Consider the following 17,320-nt stretch of genomic DNA (forward strand, 5'->3'; position numbering starts at 1 on the left):
GAGCACACACTCTCTCCCTTGAGCACTAATTAGGCGCCAGGTGTCTGCCTCGGACAGTCCAAATTCCCAAAATCCACCCAGCCACCTGCCCTCCACACGCTCATCTCCTGCTCGGGCGGGGGCTTCCTCCGCGTGCTCCTCCTCTTTGAAGCCCCCTCTGCTTTTCTCCCAAGGGGAAAAGCCCCTTGTGCTTCTGGGTTTTCTGTCGGGTCTTCGGAGCCTCCACGGGCCGGGACTGTGCCTGGCCCGCGGCAGGTCCCTCGGTAGCGTGCGCTGGCCGGGGTTCGAGGACCGCATGCCTGGGCATTCCGCCCCGGGGGAGGCGGGCAGCCCCCAGGGCCGTTCCCTGCAGGGGAAGTTACCCCCGGGCCTGGTCTCAGTCCGGTGAGCCTCCTGCACGGCTGCCCACAGCCGCTGCACGCATTCCGGTTTGCAAACGACACGGAGAACCACTGAGCAGGGCTAGGGGCCACGGGCCACGCAGGGATGCAGAGCTCGGGGACCGGTAGCCTGCCCACCGCCACTCCTGGAGGCGTCAGGGCTGGGGCGCTGACCCAGGCTTCCTAATGACAGGTGCACTGCTCCTTCAACACCGCGCGAGTTGCCTCAAGTTCAAAGGGAAAAGGGTTTAGAAGGGATCGGTGTGTCCTAGGGCATGCGTAGCCAAAGGTCCGGGATCCCCGAGCCCAGACCCCAGACCCCTCGGAGGGGCCAGCCCGGGCATTCTGCGGCGGTCGGCGCACGCGCTGGCACGCTCGCCGCGACTCCGCGGGCAGCGCGCTAGAGAACGCGCTGCCTGTTTCTGGCACGCTGAGGCCACCGTACGGCATCCAGGATCCCGTATGGTAGATAGCGGGCCCCCGGAGCCCGACGCTGCGACCCTCTACCTGGCCCGGTGCAGTAGACAGCGGCCCGAGGAGGCCGGCGTCTTCCGGCCGCCCGCGGGCTCCGGGAGGCGGAGGGGGCAGCGTTTGTCACGTGACACGAAGGGTGCCGAGCGCGCCCCGCCCCTCTGCCGGGGAGGGTGACCGAGACCTGCGCATGCGCGGGTGCGACAGGCTCGCCGGCTCGCTCGCTCGCTCGCGGTCCTGCGGGCGGGCGGCTGCGGGGCTTGGGGCCTGAGCGCCTGCGGCGATGGGTGAGTGCGGGGCCGAGCGTGAGGAAGCGCGGAGCTCCCCTCGGCCTCCGGGGCCACGGCGAGGGCGGCCGCCCTCCGAGGCGGCCAGCGGGTCCTCCGCGCGCGCGCTGCGCCCCTGCGGCTCCCCAGGCCCGGCGGCTGCAGGCCCCGCCCGGGACGGCGCGCGCGGGCTGGCCCGTGGGCCTCCGGGATGCAGGGCGGCGTCTCCGGCGGAGGAGGCTGAGCGCTCGTCGGGGCGCGCCCCGAGAGCCGCCCGGGCGGGCAGGGCCCGGCTCCTCGCGGGCGTCCGGCCTGCGTCCCCGGGGGCTGCTGGCTCCGGACTGTCGGAGACCGAAGGGGCGTTGGTGCTAGGGCGCGGGTGCGACCTGCTGCCGCCTTGTCACCGACCGGGGAGGAGACGCCCCGAGAACGCGGGCTGTGCAGGGCTTTCCGGGGCGCGCGTGGCGGCGCACCAGCTGTGTGGACGCGCCGCCCGGCGGGTCTTCAGGCCCACCCGTGTCCCGCCTCCCTGTCCGGGAAAGCCCGGGAAAGAGGGAGGTTCCCTCGCCAGGTCGAGCCTTCTTCGCGCTTGCTTTGTCCAGGAGCGGTTCCGGATCCCGCGTAGGCGCCTCGGAAATCCCTCGCGCATCTCAAGGGAAATTAACCCGCTGTTTACCTCGGAGAGGCGCTGATTCACCTGCTGCGGACGTGAGCTCGAGTAGTGGACTTAGTGTTTGTGGCGGCAGAGACGTGGGGTCGCTAGGACTCGAACCCCGGGCCGGGCTCGTTCTGCATGCTGACTGTTGCGGATTCGCATCTTTGGAGACGAGCGGTCACCCTCCACCTAGTTTTTGCAGTAAGACCTTTGCGCTGGGGTCACATCTGGAGCGTGCAAGTCCGTGTGGGTTGTAAATTACAGCGAGTATTTTGAACTTTGTACCTTCTTCTGCCGCGCAAGTTTGACACCAGCGGTCACTTGAAAGTCAGCTTCCTTAGCTTTGCCTCCTTATGTCGAGGTCCGGTGTCTTAGGTAGCCAGCAAGGGTAAAGTTACAGAGATTAATTTTGCAGTGACTTGCAAAGAGTCTCCTTGTGAAAGGGTTTACATCCTGCAGGCAGTTTAGGAAGGAAGCGTGGCCGTGTTCGCAGTGTAGGTGAACTCTGCGGAATTCCAGGCTGCGTTGCCACAGAGCGAGGTGCACTCTGTCCTCCCATTGCGAAGCCAAGAGCAGGTTCACACCTCACACCGTAGGGAAAGCCGTGCATCTCTGATGTCCAGGCGGCTTTCGTAACACCCCTCTTTCCCAGGAGTCTGCCTTTGAAATCACAATCTAAATGTGCTTCAGAGTTCTTAAATCTCTTAACACAGAGGCCGGCGCAGTGGCGCAGCCGGTAAAGCTGCCACCTGCAAGGCCGGCATCCCGGATGAGCAAGTTCAAGTCCTGGCTTCTCCTCCTCTCTCTCCACACCTAATGCAGCTCTCTGCTAAAGCGCTGGAAAGCAGCTGGTGAAAGCCCAAGTGCTTGGGCCTTGAGAGACCCCAGTGGAGCTGCTGGCTCCTGGCTCCTGGCTCCTGGCTCCAGCCTGGCCCAGCCATGGCTATTGCGGCTCTCTGGGGTATGAACCAGCAGATGGAAGATCTGTGTCACACACACGCACCCTGCCGCCACCCACTCAGAGTTACAGTGAGAGAGAGAGAGATCTTCCATCCCCTGGTTCACTCCCTAAATGGCTGCAACGTCCAGAGCTGGGCCAGGCCAAAGCCAGTAACTTCTTCTGGGTCTCCTATGTGGGTGCAGGATGCTTGGGCCAGCCTCTTGCTGCTTTCCCAGGCACCCATGTGGGATGCTGGCGTCACAGGTGGCAGCTTTGCCTGCTGGGCCACAACTCCAGCCTCTAAAAATCTTTTTTTTTTTTTAAAGATTTATTTGTTTGAAAGAGTTACAGAGAGAGGCAGAGAGAGAGAGGTCTTCCATTCGATGGTTCACTCCCCAGATGGCCGTAACGGTCAGAGCTGTGCTGATCCGAAGCCAGGAGCCAGGAGCTTCCTCTGGGTCTCCCACGTGGGTGCAGGGGCCCAAGAACTTGGGCCATCTTGTACTGCTTTCCCACGCCATAGCTGAGAGCTGGATTGGAAGAAGAGCATCCGGGACTAGAACCGGCGCCCATATGGGATGCCAGCGCTTCAGGCCAGGGCTTTTTTTTTTTTTTTTTTTTTTTGACAGGCAGAGTGGACAGTGAGAGAGAGAGAGACAGAGAGAAAGGTCTTCCTTTGCCGTTGGTTCACCCTCTAATGGCCGCCGCGGTAGCGCGCTGCGGCCGGCGCACCACGCTGTTCCGATGGCAGGAGCCAGGTGCTTCTCCTGGTCTCCCATGGGGTGCAGGGCCCAAGCACTTGGGCCATCCTCCACTGCACTCCCTGGCCACAGCAGAGAGCTGGCCTGGAAGAGGGGCAACCGGGATAGGATCGGTGCCCCAACCGGGACTAGAACCCGGTGTGCCGGCGCCGCAAGGCGGAGGATTAGCCTGTTGAGCCACGGCGCCGGCTAGGCCAGGGCTTTAACCTGCTGCGCCACAGCACCAGCCTCTAAAATCTTTAAAAATAAATTTTCGTATAATAGTTTGATACAGTAGTCCATAAATGACTGGCTAGCTTTTGTTGGCCATGGTTTTCTGGTTTATTACCAAGACTCATCCCAGAGTGAATGAAGTAACTTTAATTTGCACAATTAGAGAAAGTAATACAAATACCATCCAGTAAAATTGAAAAGTGAACATGGAAAAACTCATACTGTTGTTCAGGGGCATGGATAACTTGGTTCTGACTGTCAGGGAGCATATTGCCAGCTTGGATGTGGTGACTGTAGGATTTAGAATCGAGTGTTAGGAGTTCAGTATGTAAAAGTGAAATGTTTCTGGCTTTGGGGTTGGTGCACTGTTGTGATAATCGTGCACATGTCAGGATAAATATTTTTTTTTTTTTTTTTGACAGGCAGAGTGGACAGTGAGAGAGAGAGACAGAGAGAAAGGTCTTCCTTTTGCCGTTGGTTCACCCTCCAATGGCCGCCGCGGTAGCGCGCTGCGGCCGGCGCACCGCGCTGTTCCGATGGCAGGAGCCAGGTGCTTCTCCTGGTCTCCCATGGGGTGCAGGACCCAAGGACTTGGGCCATCCTCCACTGCACTCCCTAGCCACAGCAGAGAGCTGGCCTGGAAGAGGGGCAACCGGGACAGGATCGGTGCCCCGACCGGGACTAGAACCCGGTGTGCCGGCGCCGCAAGGCGGAGGATTAGCCTGTTGAGCCACGGCGCCGGCCAGGATAAATATTTTTTAAGGGAGCAGGTGTTTAGCCTGGAGGTTACAATGACTGTGTCGCACGTCAGCTCCTGGGTGCAGTTCCTGGCTGACTCCGGCTGGCGCAGATTCTGCCGATAGCTCTGGTCTAAGAGGCAGGCGTGGTGACGGCTCGGGTTATTGGGTTCCTGCCTCCCCTGTGGGGCACCTGGATGGCTCAGGCCTGGGGGAGTGAACCAGCGAGTAGGGGGCTTGCTCTCCTGCACACCAGCTCGCTCTTGCTCGCTCTCTGCTTCTCAAATAAAAACTTCAGATCGGTATTTCTCATGATCTTACCATTTTTTAATTCTGAAGCCTTAGGAAGAGTAAAGCATCACGTAAGTGTCAAGCATTTCTATGATGAGTTTTTCATTTTTAAGTGTCGGTTACAGGCGGGTGTCGTGGCCCAGTAGGTAAGGCCGCCTGTGTGCATATTGGAGCCCCAGTTGGAGTTGCAGCTCCTCTGCTTCCTCCAGCTTCTTGCTAATGCACCTGGGAAGCAGCAGCTGATGGCTCAAGGAAGTGGGTCTTGGCCATGACCCAGATGGAGTTCCTGTCTCCTGGCTTTGGTCTGGCCCAGCTGTAGCTGTTGCAGGCATCTGGGGAGTGAACCAGCAGATAGAAGGTTGGCCTGTGTCTGTCTCTACTTTCCAAGTAGATGAAAATAATAAGCTTTTTAAAAGACGTGGTTAATTGAAGACTGACTCGTGTCCTAACCCGAGTTTTTAACTCATGCCTGTATCAACAGAAAGGGTACAAAGATGTGGCAGACTAGGTGATTAATAGTGACCGATCCAGCTCAGCACCATGGCAAGCCTCTCAAGTGTCTGCGGAACATTTTCTTAAGTTGATCATATGAAAGCCACAAAACAAGGGGGCAGATGACGTTCTGGGAGCGCTGGGATGCTGGTTTTTAATCCCGTGTTTACTGCAGGTAACAGCATCAGTGTGACTAACTGGAAATTCCAAAACACTTAGAAGCAACGAGAGTAAAATCAAGTGTAATAAAAATTTTACCCAAAAGCAAATGCACAGCCTTAACACTCCATCAGACTATAAAACAAAATAACTATATAACTTGAGAAATGAAAAGCAAATTTAAAAATGGAAGACATAATAAACTGCTGATGGAGCAGGTTCTTTGCTGGACTTAGGAGTATAAAAGTAGATAAACTGGTTACTCTGCTGGGAAATTAGGGAACATAAATACACAAGGTTGCAAGTCGTTTTTTAAAATAGCAAACGCTTTATAAGGCTGTATAATTTAACCCAGATTTTCTTTTTTTTCCCCCCTCTAGGAAACCTAGTTATTAGAACCAAGTGCCAAAGAGAGAACCTAAGGAACCAGTAGCCATGGAAAGGATCGGGAGAGTTAGAAGTCGGTGGGCCCTCGGCGCGGCAGGCCCCGCTGGCGCGGCAGGTGCGCTCTCTTAGGCTTCCAGGGAACGGGGAGCTGATAAGACTGAAGTTGCTCCACAGCATAAGGAAAGACAGGGACGCTGATGCTGGAGCTGACGTGAAGATAATACTCAAATCAGACGCTTGATGTGAGAGGAAGAGAAAAGCAGAATTTAAAAGCGGTTGTTAGCAAGTGACGCTTAGCACTCCATTTAAAGAATAGAGTTCCTCTCCATAGAACAGGCGAGCGCTACGCTAGCGGAGCGCAGCCTCCGGCTTCGGGTTGTTAGGCCTGGCGATTTCTCACTTTCGTGATGGTGCGGAAATGATGCACGTCCACTGGCAACCACTCTCTGAATTTTGATCCTGGGGTGGCGAAGGCCAACAGCTCATCCGCTGTGCTGTGCTGTGTTCCACGGTGGGTTGAGTATGTTAAGTTCATTTTTGAGTAGGGTGTTCTCAACTTATGGTGCAGCTATTGGGACACGGTCCCCCCATAAGTCCAGGAAGAGCCGCGCGGCCAAAGCTTCAGAAAAAGTAGTGGGAGCAGCTTGTCCTCGTCCTTGTCCCTGCGTTTCCTCTGCTGAGCCAGTCCGTGAGCAGGCAGCGTCGTGTTTATCAGTGAGGAGACAGCCACAGACGTGGAGTGAAGCCACAGGTCACGCAGGAGATGCGGCGCTGAGACCTGCGCTAGGCAGTGCTTCCCAGAGGCCATACTGTTCCGTGCTGGCCCCGCGCTGGCCCCAGTTTCTGGGTCATCCTCCCAGGGGCTTCCTAGAAGCATTTCACCAAAGTTCAAGATCAACTGAACAAGTTCGTGGTGATGGGACACAGCAGTGTAGGTTCCCTTCCGTGTTGGACAGTTCTGTAAGAGAGCCTTCTTACCAGTTGGTCATTGCTACCAGAAAAATGAAATCTATTTCAGTGGGAGTCGCAGTTTTATAAAAAGCGGTGGGGGCAAAGGTCTACGTTTTCATTGCAACTAACCTGTTTCTAAGAACAAGTGCAGAGTGACGTTCTGTGCTTTTAGCGTCCTTTGTCAGATGACAGAAATTACACGAATGGGTCTGGGACCCAGCCCTCATGCCTGCAGCACGATCCTAGGGCTGGGCAGGGGTGGGTGGTAAACAGGAACCAACCTTACGTGGGTCAGCTGTGTCATGATGAGTGGTTTCCCTGTTGAACCCTCAGATGACGAGAACTTCCTGTTTTCGAACCAAAAGCCAGTGTCATGTTTACTGCTGATCCCCAGCAGAGTGCCCAGGAAAGTCAGGAGCAGCAGAAGGGTGTTCACCATTGCCACAGTTTAATTTTGCTCAGGAAGAATTGCTAGCCCAGTAAGAAAGAAGGAAACAAGAGCTGTATTGCTCAAAAGAAGGCAGAAGGGTTTGTCAGAGCTGAAACAGATCTTCCAGAAAGCCGAGGAGTAGCTGGAGGGTTCAGTTGGCTGATTGTGACCTCAGTACCCAAGAACGGACAGCTGGCTCACGCAGAGAGAGACGTGCTGGAGAATTACTGCTGGGAGGGAGCGGCCTGTTGGTAATGAGTGACTGGAGAGGTGAGCACACTGACATGTCGGAAGAACCCAGACCTACACAAGCAAAGTTGTAGGTGCTGCAAGGTTTGTACATGGGAAGACGCCGTGCCACTGTAAGTCTGAAAAGGTGGCAGCTGGGGCCAGTGCTGTGGCGTTAGAAGCTAAACCTCTGCCAGCAGCACTGGCATCCCATATGGGCGCCAGTTCGTGTCCCGGCTGCTCCTCTTCCAATCCAGCTCTCTGCGTATGGCCTTGGAAAGCAGCGAGGATGGCCCAGGTGTTTGGGCCCCTGCAACCGCGTGAGAGATCTGGAGGAAGCTCCTGGCTTTGGATCGGCCCAGCTCTGGCCATTGAGGCTGTTTGGGGAGTGAACCAGTGGATGGAAGACCTCTCTCTCTCTCTCTCTCCAACTGTACCTCTCAAATAAATAAATCTTAAAAAGGTAGAAGCTTTTAAAATTTCCAATATAAATTACCAATAGGATTTTGGGAGAGGAATATGACACCCCCCCCCCCCCCAAAAAAATGAAATTTACCTGGAAAACAGAGAATTCAGAATTCGCAGAAATTCTGCTACGAGTAGAACAGGGAGCTCTCCTAGGTAATGAAATAGCTTCCGGTGTTGCAATAGGTGAAGCAGTTTAGTACTAGGGAGGAAGTACTAGGTTATTAGTGGAGAAGAATGGAATGCAGAGGAAAAAGCAAATGCCTGTGGGTGTTTAAATTATGCAAACCACCGTTGAAAAGAAAATCCATTAGTCAGTGATGTTGGCAGTCTCTTATCTTTGTCTCGCTCCTTGTACAGAAAGTTCCCAGAGGTTGCCAGTGCTGGTGATAAAGGAAGCCTTGGATGGTATGGAAGCACGCCTGGGTCAGCTGCTTTCAATTTTGCAGTAATAAAGGCCTAAGGAGGGCCTAAGATCTAGAAGCCAGGAAGACAGTTTTCTTGATTTTTTTTAAAAGATTGATTTGAAAGGCAGAGTTACAGAGAGGGAGAGACAGAAAGAGCGAGCTTCCACCTGCTGGGTTACTCCCCAAATGGGCACAGTGACCAGGGCTGGGCTAGGCTGAAGCCTGGAACTCCATCCAGGTCTCCTACTTGGGTGACAGGGGCCCAAGTGCTTGGACCATTCTCCACGGCTTTCCCAGGCTTATTAGCTGGGAGCTAGATGAGAAGTGGAGCAGCCAGGACTTGAGCTGATGCTCACAAAGGATGCCAGCGTCACACGTATTAGCTTAACCTGCTGTACTACAACACCAGCTCCTTGTTTTGTTTTTGAGAGAGAAAACTCCTAACTGCCTGCTTATTCCCCAGATGTCAGCAACGCTGGTCAGAGCCAGGAGCCGTGAACACCGTCCAGGTCTCCCACGTGGGTGCATGAACCCAGTCACTTGAGCGACCACTGCTGCCTGCACGGGCCTGCGTTGGCAGGAAGCTGGACTCAGGAGCCAGAGCTGGGAATGGAACCCAAGCACTCCGTTGTGGGCTGCAGACGTCTTTGCTGGTAGGCTCGTGGCCCGCTCCCGAGGCCGATAGATTAACTTCTGTGTTAGAAAAATACAGATACGAAATGGAGAGAGTGCTGGCCGCAATTTGACCAGTCTAACTATTACCCCTATTACTATTAAACAGTTTACAATTCAGTAAAGAAACAACAGAAGTGCCAGCAGTAGACTTACAGTGAAAGGAACTTTTTAAAAGTCTGTTCTTGGGCCGGCCCTGTGGCTCAACAGGCTAATCCTCCGCCTTGCGGCGCCGGCACACCGGGTTCTAGTCCCAGTTGGGGCACCAACCCTGTCCCGGTTGCCCCTCTTCCAGGCCAGCTCTCTGCTGTGGCCAGGGAGTGCAGTGGAGGATGGCCCAAGTGCTTGGGCCCTGCACCCCATGGGAGACCAGGAGAAGCACCTGGCTCCTGCCATCGGATCAGTGCGGTGCGCCGGCCACAGCGCGCTACCGCGGCGGCCATTGGAGGGTGAACCAACGGCAAAAGGAAGACCTTTCTCTCTGTCTCTCTCTCACTGTCCATTCTGCCTGTCAAAAAAAAAAAAAAAAAAAAGTCTGTTCTTTTTTTTTAATTTGAGATGCAGTGACAGAAACAGAGATCTTCCATCCTCTGTTTCACTCCTCAAATGTCAAAACCAGGACTGAGCCAGGCTTAAGCCAGGAGCCAGGAATCCCATCTGCAGCCTCCTACTTGAGTGACAGGCACTCAGACCATCACCTGCTGCCTCTCGGGGTGCACGTGAGCAGGAAGTTGGCTTAGAAGTGAAACAGGATCCCAAGTACTCTGAGGTGGCCGACATCCCAAGCAGCAGCTTAGCCTGGGCCAGGCCAAAGCCAGGAGCTTGGAATTCAGCCCAGGTGTCCCATGTGGGTGGCAGGGACCTGAGTGCTGGCGCCATCCTCTGCTGCCTTCCCGGGGTGTGCATTAGCAGGGAGCTGGGCCAGAGGCAGAGCCAGACTCAGACCACACACTCCAGTGTAGGGGGTGGGCGCCCCGAGCAGGTGACTTATCGGCTCTGCCAAGTGCTCCCCCCCCACCCCGAGCTCAGTGTCTGTGCAGTATCCTGTCCTGTGGACTCCTCTTCACGTGTGCAGTGCGTCCTCCGCTGATGAGCATTCTGTTTGTATTCAGTATTTACCAAGAGCATTGTAGTGACTGTGTAACAGTTGAATGTGTGCATCTTGGAAGCAAAATTACGAGGGTCCGTGTGTGACCTGTACCTGTCCTACCCGGCTCCCGCAGATAGGGGCTCCAGGAGCACTGGCACTTTCCGGGTCCGTGCCTCGGTCTGTCGTCTGCCTGACGGTGACTCCCTGTCGCTTCACTTTCCTGTAGTGTGCTTGTTTCCCTGCTGAGCCCTTGGACGCGTCTGGGCCGCCGCTGCCTCTTGGCGGCTGTGACTCAGCCGTTTGGAAGCTGCAAGCAAGGTCTCCAAGACTCTACTTCCGGTTACTTTGGGTAGATGCCCAGTAGGGGGATAGCTGGATCCCCTGGTAGTTCTGTCTTTAATTTTTTGAGAAACCGCTGTCCTGTTTTCCTAAGTATTTGCACCATTTGGCCATCCTACCAGCAGTGCACCAGGGCCCCAGCTTGTTACGCTCAGGCAGAACGGCCACCTCTGTGTTTGGGTTGGGTGTGACCGATAGCCCATTGGAGCTGGATTTGCGTTTCCCTGGTGATGAGGGTGCTGGGTATCTTCCCGCTCACCTGTGCGCCATTTGTACAGCATCTTCAGAGAAATGCTGATTCAAGTCCCTTGCCCATTATTTCAGTCAGATTATTTGATATTCTATTAGCACTTTAGTTAAATGTGGCCTTTTATTGTTGAGGAGTTTAAAGCATTTAGCCTGCTGGGTCTGAAATGTAAAACTGACCATGTTATCCCGATGGAGGGGATTTCCGGGCTCATCCCAGGATGCAGGAATTTGGATATTTGGGGGCCCGGGAGGGGAGGGAGGATCAGATGGAGATGACTGACAGGAAGCACCTTACACTTCATGGAAGCAGGTGTAGCACAAGGGTAGGACTCTACTTGCTTTTTGTTTTGTTTTGTTTTTTGGTTTTTTTTTTTTTTAAGATTTATTTATTTATTTGAAAGAGCTACCCAGAGAGAGAAGGAGAGAGAGAGAGAGAGAGAGAGGTCTTCCATCTGCTGGTTCACTCCCTAGATGGCTGCGACAGCTGGAGCTGCACTGATCCAAGGCCAGGAGCCAGGACCTTCTTCCAGGTCTCCCACGTGGGTGCAGGGGCCCAAGGACTTGGGCCATCTTCTACTGCCTTCCCAGGCCATAGCAGAGAGCTGGATCAGAAGTGGAGCAGCCGGGACTTAAACCAACCGGTGCCCATATGGGATGGGCACTGCAGGCGGTGGCTTAACCCGCTACGTCTACGTCACAGCGCCGGCCCCTGCCTTGCTTCTGCTCAGGGAGCAGACCTGCGTGTAGGCTCCACATCCTGGTCAGCACTGTCTGGGGCAGCCAGGGGAGCCTCCAGGGGATGACAGCAGGGATGTGAACTCTGGATTCCACCCCACCTGTTACCAGCTGTGGCTGCACAAAGAATGTTTGTTTTCTTTTTCCCCTTGTAAAAGTCCGCAAATACGACGTCATGGAGTTGTTCTGAGAACTGGGGGGAATGGAGGCCTAGTGCACAGCTGTGGGCCAGCCCGGACTGCACTCTGTGGCACCTGCCCCTCCCAGAGTGCACGCTCAGGGCCCCTTGCCTCGGGATCCCAGCACCTGTCAGTGTGGAATGTGTCACACTGGAGCACCATTGCCTCCCTCGGCAGCTTCTCCTGTGAGTCTGTGAGCCCCTGGCATGGCGCTCGCAGAGGGCTGTGCTGCGAGTAGTGTAGCACAGGTGAATTCTGGAGTTAAGCCGTCATGCAGGGCAGCCGGAAGTGAGGAAGTTGTCCAGTGGGTCTCAGGGCTCATTTACGCTCTTAAAAATACTGTAGACGTCAAACACCTTTGGTAAGGTCTTGAGAGTTAAATGCACAAGTTTTAAATTTTTTTTTATTTTTATTTTTTTTTTATTTTTGACAGGCAGAGTGGACAGTAGAGGGAGACAGAGAGAAAGGTCTTCCTTTTGCCGTTGGTTCACCCTCCAATGGCCGCGGCGGTTGGCGCGCTGTGGCCGGCGCACCGCACTGATCCGATGGCAGGAGCCAGGTGCTTCTCCTGGTCTCCCATGGGGTGCAGGGCCCAAGAACTTGGGCCATCCTCCACTGCACTCCCTGGCCACAGCAGAGAGCTGGCCTGGAAGAGGGGCAACCGGGACAGGGTTGGTGCCCCAACCGGGACTAGAACCTGGTGTGCCGGCGCCGCAAGGAGGAGGATTAGCCTACTGAGCCAAGGTTTTAAATTTTTTTAAAGATATTTACTTACTTATTTATTTGAAAGGCAAAGTTACAGAGAGATTGCTCTTCATCCGCTTGTTCGCTCCGCAAATGGCCGCAGTGGCCAGTGCCGGGTGGGTCCGAAGCCAGGAGTTCCATCCAGGTCTCCCATGTGGGGTGGGTGGCAGGGCCCAAGGGCTTGGGCCATCCTCTGCTGCCTTCCCAGGTGCATTAGCAAAGAGCTGGATCGGAAGTGGAGCAGCCGGGACTTAAACCGGCGCCCAAATGGGATGCCTGCGCTGTAGGTGGTGACTTTAACCACGGTGCCACAGTGCCAGCCCTAAATGTTGCTTTTAACATATCAATGATAAGCCCATAGCATGTTAACAGATTTTCATGAAAAAGAACTGTTCCCCTCCCCCCTCAGTGAGAAGAGTGGTTCACAGCTTTCCAAGCATCTCTTACGCTGGGCTCACCAGATAGGGGCGTCCCCTGTGCGCTTCTGCGTTCAGGCCCGGCTGGGCAGCTGCAGCGCGTACAGAAACTCTGGCCTCACGCAGTTACACGTGGGCAAGGGAGGACCTCGTGGGCGCCAGGGCTTCTTTGACAGGACGTGGAGACCCACCTCTAAGGGCTAGCAGGGGGTCGCCGTCCAGGAGCCGGAGAGGGGTTGGGGCAAACTCACTGAGTCCAGCTCTCTGTGATAAGGTTTACCCATTGTCGTTTATTGCCTGTAGATTAAAAAAAAAAAAAAAAAAAAGAGAAAATCTCCAGAAAGCCTTCATGAAGAAGGGGCGCCAGCAACATGATGGATTCCGAAGCTCATGAGAAGCGGCCGCCGATCCTGGCGTCGTCGAAGCCGGACCGGTCGCCGCACCTGGCCGACGTGGGCGAGCTGAAGCACTACCTGTGCGGCTGCTGCGCGGCCTTCAACAACGTGGCCGTCACCTTCCCCATCCAGAAGGTCCTCTTCCGGCAGCAGCTGTACGGCATCAAGACGCGCGACGCCGTGCTGCAGCTGCGCCGGGACGGCCTGCGCAACCTGTACCGCGGCATCCTGCCGCCGCTGCTGCAGAAGACCACCACGCTGGCGCTCATGTTCGGCCTCTACGAGGACCTGTCCTGCCTGCTGCACAGGCACGTGCGCGCCCCGGAGTTCGCCACCCGCAGCGTGGCGGCCGTGCTGGCGGGCACCACGGAAGCCGTCTTCACCCCGCTGGAGCGAGTGCAGACGCTGCTGCAGGACCACAGGCATCATGACAAGTTCACGAACACCTACCAGGCCTTCCGGGCGCTCAGGCGCCACGGCCTCGGGGAGTACTACCGGGGCCTGGTGCCCATCCTCTTCCGGAACGGATTCAGCAACGTCCTTTTCTTTGGCCTCCGGGGTCCCATCAAGGAGCACCTGCCGACCGCCACGACCCACAGCGCGCACCTGGTCAACGACTTCATCTGCGGGGGCCTGCTGGGCGCCATGCTGGGCTTCCTGTTTTTCCCCATCAACGTCGTGAAAACGCGTATCCAGTCCCAGATCGGGGGGGAGTTCCAGTCTTTCCCCAAGGTCTTCAAAACCATCTGGCTGGAGCGGGACAGGAAACTGATCAACCTCTTCCGGGGCGCCCATCTGAATTACCACCGCTCCCTCATCTCCTGGGGCATCATCAACGCCACATACGAGTTCCTGCTGAAGGTTGTGTGAGGAGGGACACCGCCAGGCCGGGCTGTTCTCCAGCGAGGATTCGACCTGGCCGCGTTCCCACTGGGCCCACACACAGATGGGCATCCAGGCCACCGTGAGTCGTGGACAAACTGTTTTCCTTAAGCATCGGCAGAAAGAGAATAAAAGGTTCCACTAGGAAAATGGCAGGGGTTCTGATTTGTGTATCACACCCAGGAGCTTCAGGCTGCCGGCCTGGAAAAGCCTTGCACCTGGACGGGGCCGCCTGGCCGCCGAGCTCGGGCGTCTTCCCCTCGGCAGTCCGCGCGCCTTCTGAATTGAAGCCCACGTGGGCGTGAGCGGCCATGGCCCCGGACTTCCTAGCTGACTCTATCTCTGTTTCTGGATCCCCTGCCCTCCGGGGCAGTGGGAAAGGGTGGTGTCCTCCTGAACTCGGACGTGCACTTGGCGTGGGGCAGGGAGCGCACCTTCGAGGCACAGATGTTCCATGATAAAGTGTTTGTGTTCAGTTCTGAAACAGCGCCTGTTGGGATCACACTCTCCATACTGTTTCTATGGAGATGGGAGAATCGAGCAGCTGACACAAGTTGCTGTTTTGTTTTCTAGCTTTGTAGGTTTTCTGTTGAATTCTGAACGTGACCTTGAGCCCTCCTGAAATAACCTTACGTTTGTTTCACTGCCAAAAGACAGGAGGACTTAAATTTTGTTAGCAGGTGTTCCGTCCTGTTGAGCAATCGTTACTTGCTTATAGATCAAACTGTCCACTCAGTCTCTGAATTCTTGGTGCCAACTTAGCAGAGTTTTGTCTTTTTTTTCTCCTTGAGTGGTAATTTGTCCTATACAAGCGCCTGTTCTCCTAAAACTATACTTTTGAGAAATAAACAAGCACTTCCATGAAATTTTATTTTGGAAGTCTGCTAGTGCCCCACATTTTCCCCCTGGTTTCTGACTGCTGAGGGGGACGTGGGCCACAGGCTCCGATGGCCTTCGCCCCATCGTCTTACTTTACTCTTGGACACGGAGACGAGGACTTTGACATGTTGACATCCTGTGTCATCCAAACAGTGAGAGCAGACAGGTACAGAAAGACATCTGGAAGGTTCTGAGTTCTAGAGGTTGCGTCCTCATCCCTCACCTATTGCTCTATCTGTCAAAGGAATTAGAAAATAGTTAAATATCCCAATGAGTAAAGTACAGTGACGCACACGCCAGTGGACTAAGGAGGCCTGCAGGAACAGTGGCTCAGGCACCTCGTGACCCCTCACCCTCTGTAGAGGAGGCGGCTTCTGGCGTCCGCCGTGTCCCATCGTCCTGGTCGCCACCTGTGAACACGTGTGCGTACTGGCCGGAGTAAGAACCCGGTCTCCACTGCCTGTTGCCTCCAAGTTTCTGTGCAAAGCCCGGCGCTGTTGCCCTCTAAGTGCAGTGAGGAGGAGGAAGGTGCACGGCAGCGGGTGCCAGGCACCTGTCGGTGCCGAGATGGAGAAAGCATTTGCTGTCCAGATCAAGATGCAAGTGGAAGGGTTTCAGAACAGGACGCCAAATAAATGCCAGGAGCCTCTTTTGGCCGCTGCATAGTCAGGGATCAGGTTTCAGGCATGAATGAAGGTGCCGCTATCCCTCCTATGTGTGTGACCCTGGGTGCTCAGCGAGGCAGGGTGAGCTCACCCGGGCTGTAATCTGGCCCTGGGAATGCACTCCTGGGGGCTGGTTTTTGTCTTCACACTCCAGGCAGGTGACAGAACGCTAATCTGAAGCCCTCTGCTGAAATACACGTGAGGGAAGGCTTCTAAGGAAAACGCTGTCAGGTGCGCGGCGCTGAAAGGTATTTTTAATGGTTTTAGCTCATTGCTTTTATTTGTCACTCTCTACAGCTTTTGAAGACCAAACTGCAAACACATCGCCGGGGTTCTGTGTTGTCCTGTAGACTTGGATAAGTTGACACAGACCTTGTAGCCAGCTGCCTTGCCTGCCCTTGAAGTCAAAATGTGTTGGGCATAAGGGATTCTCAGCGCTGTTTCTAGCTTCCGTGCGGACCAGCACGGTCGGATGACAAAGGCAGACATGACGGGAGCCAGCTGCACAGCTTTAGCTTGGCCTTTCTGTTCCGTGCGCGTCACAGCTCCTGCGCACAGGACCCTGTCCCCCATGTCTGCGGCGTGAGACCTCAGGGCCGCCTCGCAGAGTAAACACAGCCTTCACGTGGTCATCAGTTAGTGTGTTACCTGTTTCCTTCATGCTTGGCAACACAGATGATGTGTTTTTGTCTAAATAGTCAATACCCATCTTAACTTATGGTTGCTTATCTAATCACTCGCCAGCCATGGCAAACTGTGCAATAAGAATGGCGTATTCTGGTTCTTAATGCCTGCGGTGCCCGAGCTCAGGTACAGCAGCAACACTCGGTGTACGGCCCCGCGGCGTGGAAGAGTGGGGAGCAGACGGGCTTGCGGTGGGGCCCGGGGGCTGGCTCAGGGCTGCTGATTCTGTGCGCCCACACTGGCTCGGCTGGACGAAGCGCCCCATTTGGGGGTGGAGGGAGGGTGCGGCCTTTGTGTGCAGGTGCCACAGGACTTGGTTTCATTCTCCTGTTTCCTTATTGCAAATACATGCATACCGAAGACTTGAAGAGGCATTCTCCCTGAATTTGAGGAGGACTTTCCATTTTCAATCCTGTCTCTTTGCTTGATGTTGAATACTTGCTCGCCTCCGTGGCCCCCACGCGGTGTGTGTGCATGTGGGTCTGCACACATCTCTCTGACAGTTTCATTATTAAAAGTGACTTCGCACAGAACTGCTGGTCTGACACTTTGAGTCACGTGACCGGATGACTGGCATGAAGTCCGCTGGATGTTTCCGAGTCCACAGCCTCTTTCTGGGGAATTGTAATAAAGTTGGTTTTTTAAGTCCATCCTCTTTGGTCTTCTCTGTGGCGGGCTTCTCATGGTACCTTTGGCTGCTGGTCTTTTCTTGATAAAACGCTCCGCACCCTCCGGGGTTTGTCAGGGGGGGCGACCCTTCATTTCTCCATCTCGCCACTCGGGAGGGGTCTCAGGGGGCTCACTCGCCAGGCGGCTGCTGCTCTTGAGATGTATTAAATGTATTACACGTTGTCCCTACTGCACATGCGCTGTCTGGGTCCCTCGCGCTTCTCAGCCATTTCTATTGTGCCTTCAGGCCATGCTTACCCCCAAGGAAAGCGGCCCAAATGTTTGCTTTTTATAAAATGTTTACTTATTTGCAAGAGCGACAGGTCTCGCACCTGCTGGTTCACTCTCCAGAGGTCCACAAAAGCCAGGGCTGAGCCCGTGGTGGAAACCAGGGGCCCAGAGCGCCAGCCAGGTCCCCTGCGGGAGACAGGGACTCAAGCACGTGAGCCGTCCTCGGCTGCCTTGCAGCGTGTGCATCAGCATGGCGCT

General features: G+C 55.2%; 1 protein-coding gene across 6 annotated transcripts; it reads left to right on the top strand.

Annotated features, from left to right (window-relative positions):
- The first annotated feature begins 1,052 nt into the window (after positions 1 to 1,052).
- On the top strand, positions 1,053 to 16,812 carry SLC25A51 (solute carrier family 25 member 51). 6 transcript variants are annotated; one of them, XM_062207923.1, is made up of 5 exons: positions 1,065 to 1,138; positions 1,720 to 1,973; positions 5,746 to 6,263; positions 8,697 to 8,886; positions 12,961 to 16,812. In XM_062207923.1, exon 5 carries the CDS (start codon positions 13,029 to 13,031, stop codon positions 13,920 to 13,922), a length of 894 nt encoding a protein of 297 aa, XP_062063907.1. In that variant the 5' UTR covers positions 1,065 to 1,138; positions 1,720 to 1,973; positions 5,746 to 6,263; positions 8,697 to 8,886; positions 12,961 to 13,028; the 3' UTR covers positions 13,923 to 16,812. The 6 variants fall into 6 exon arrangements, with proteins under 6 accessions (XP_062063906.1, XP_062063907.1, XP_062063905.1 ...); XM_062207921.1 differs by having other exon boundaries at positions 5,746 to 5,867; XM_062207924.1 differs by having other exon boundaries at positions 1,720 to 1,825; positions 5,746 to 5,867.
- Positions 16,813 to 17,320: the final 508 nt, after the last annotated feature.

This window comes from Lepus europaeus, chromosome 12 (genome assembly GCF_033115175.1).
Source record: "Lepus europaeus isolate LE1 chromosome 12, mLepTim1.pri, whole genome shotgun sequence".
Classification (NCBI taxonomy): domain Eukaryota; kingdom Metazoa; phylum Chordata; class Mammalia; order Lagomorpha; family Leporidae; genus Lepus; species Lepus europaeus.

Coding starts and splice junctions, on each gene's coding strand:
- SLC25A51 (XM_062207922.1), top strand. CDS start 13,029: ATGATGGATTCCGAAGCTCATGAGAAGCGGCCGCCGATCCTGGCGTCG.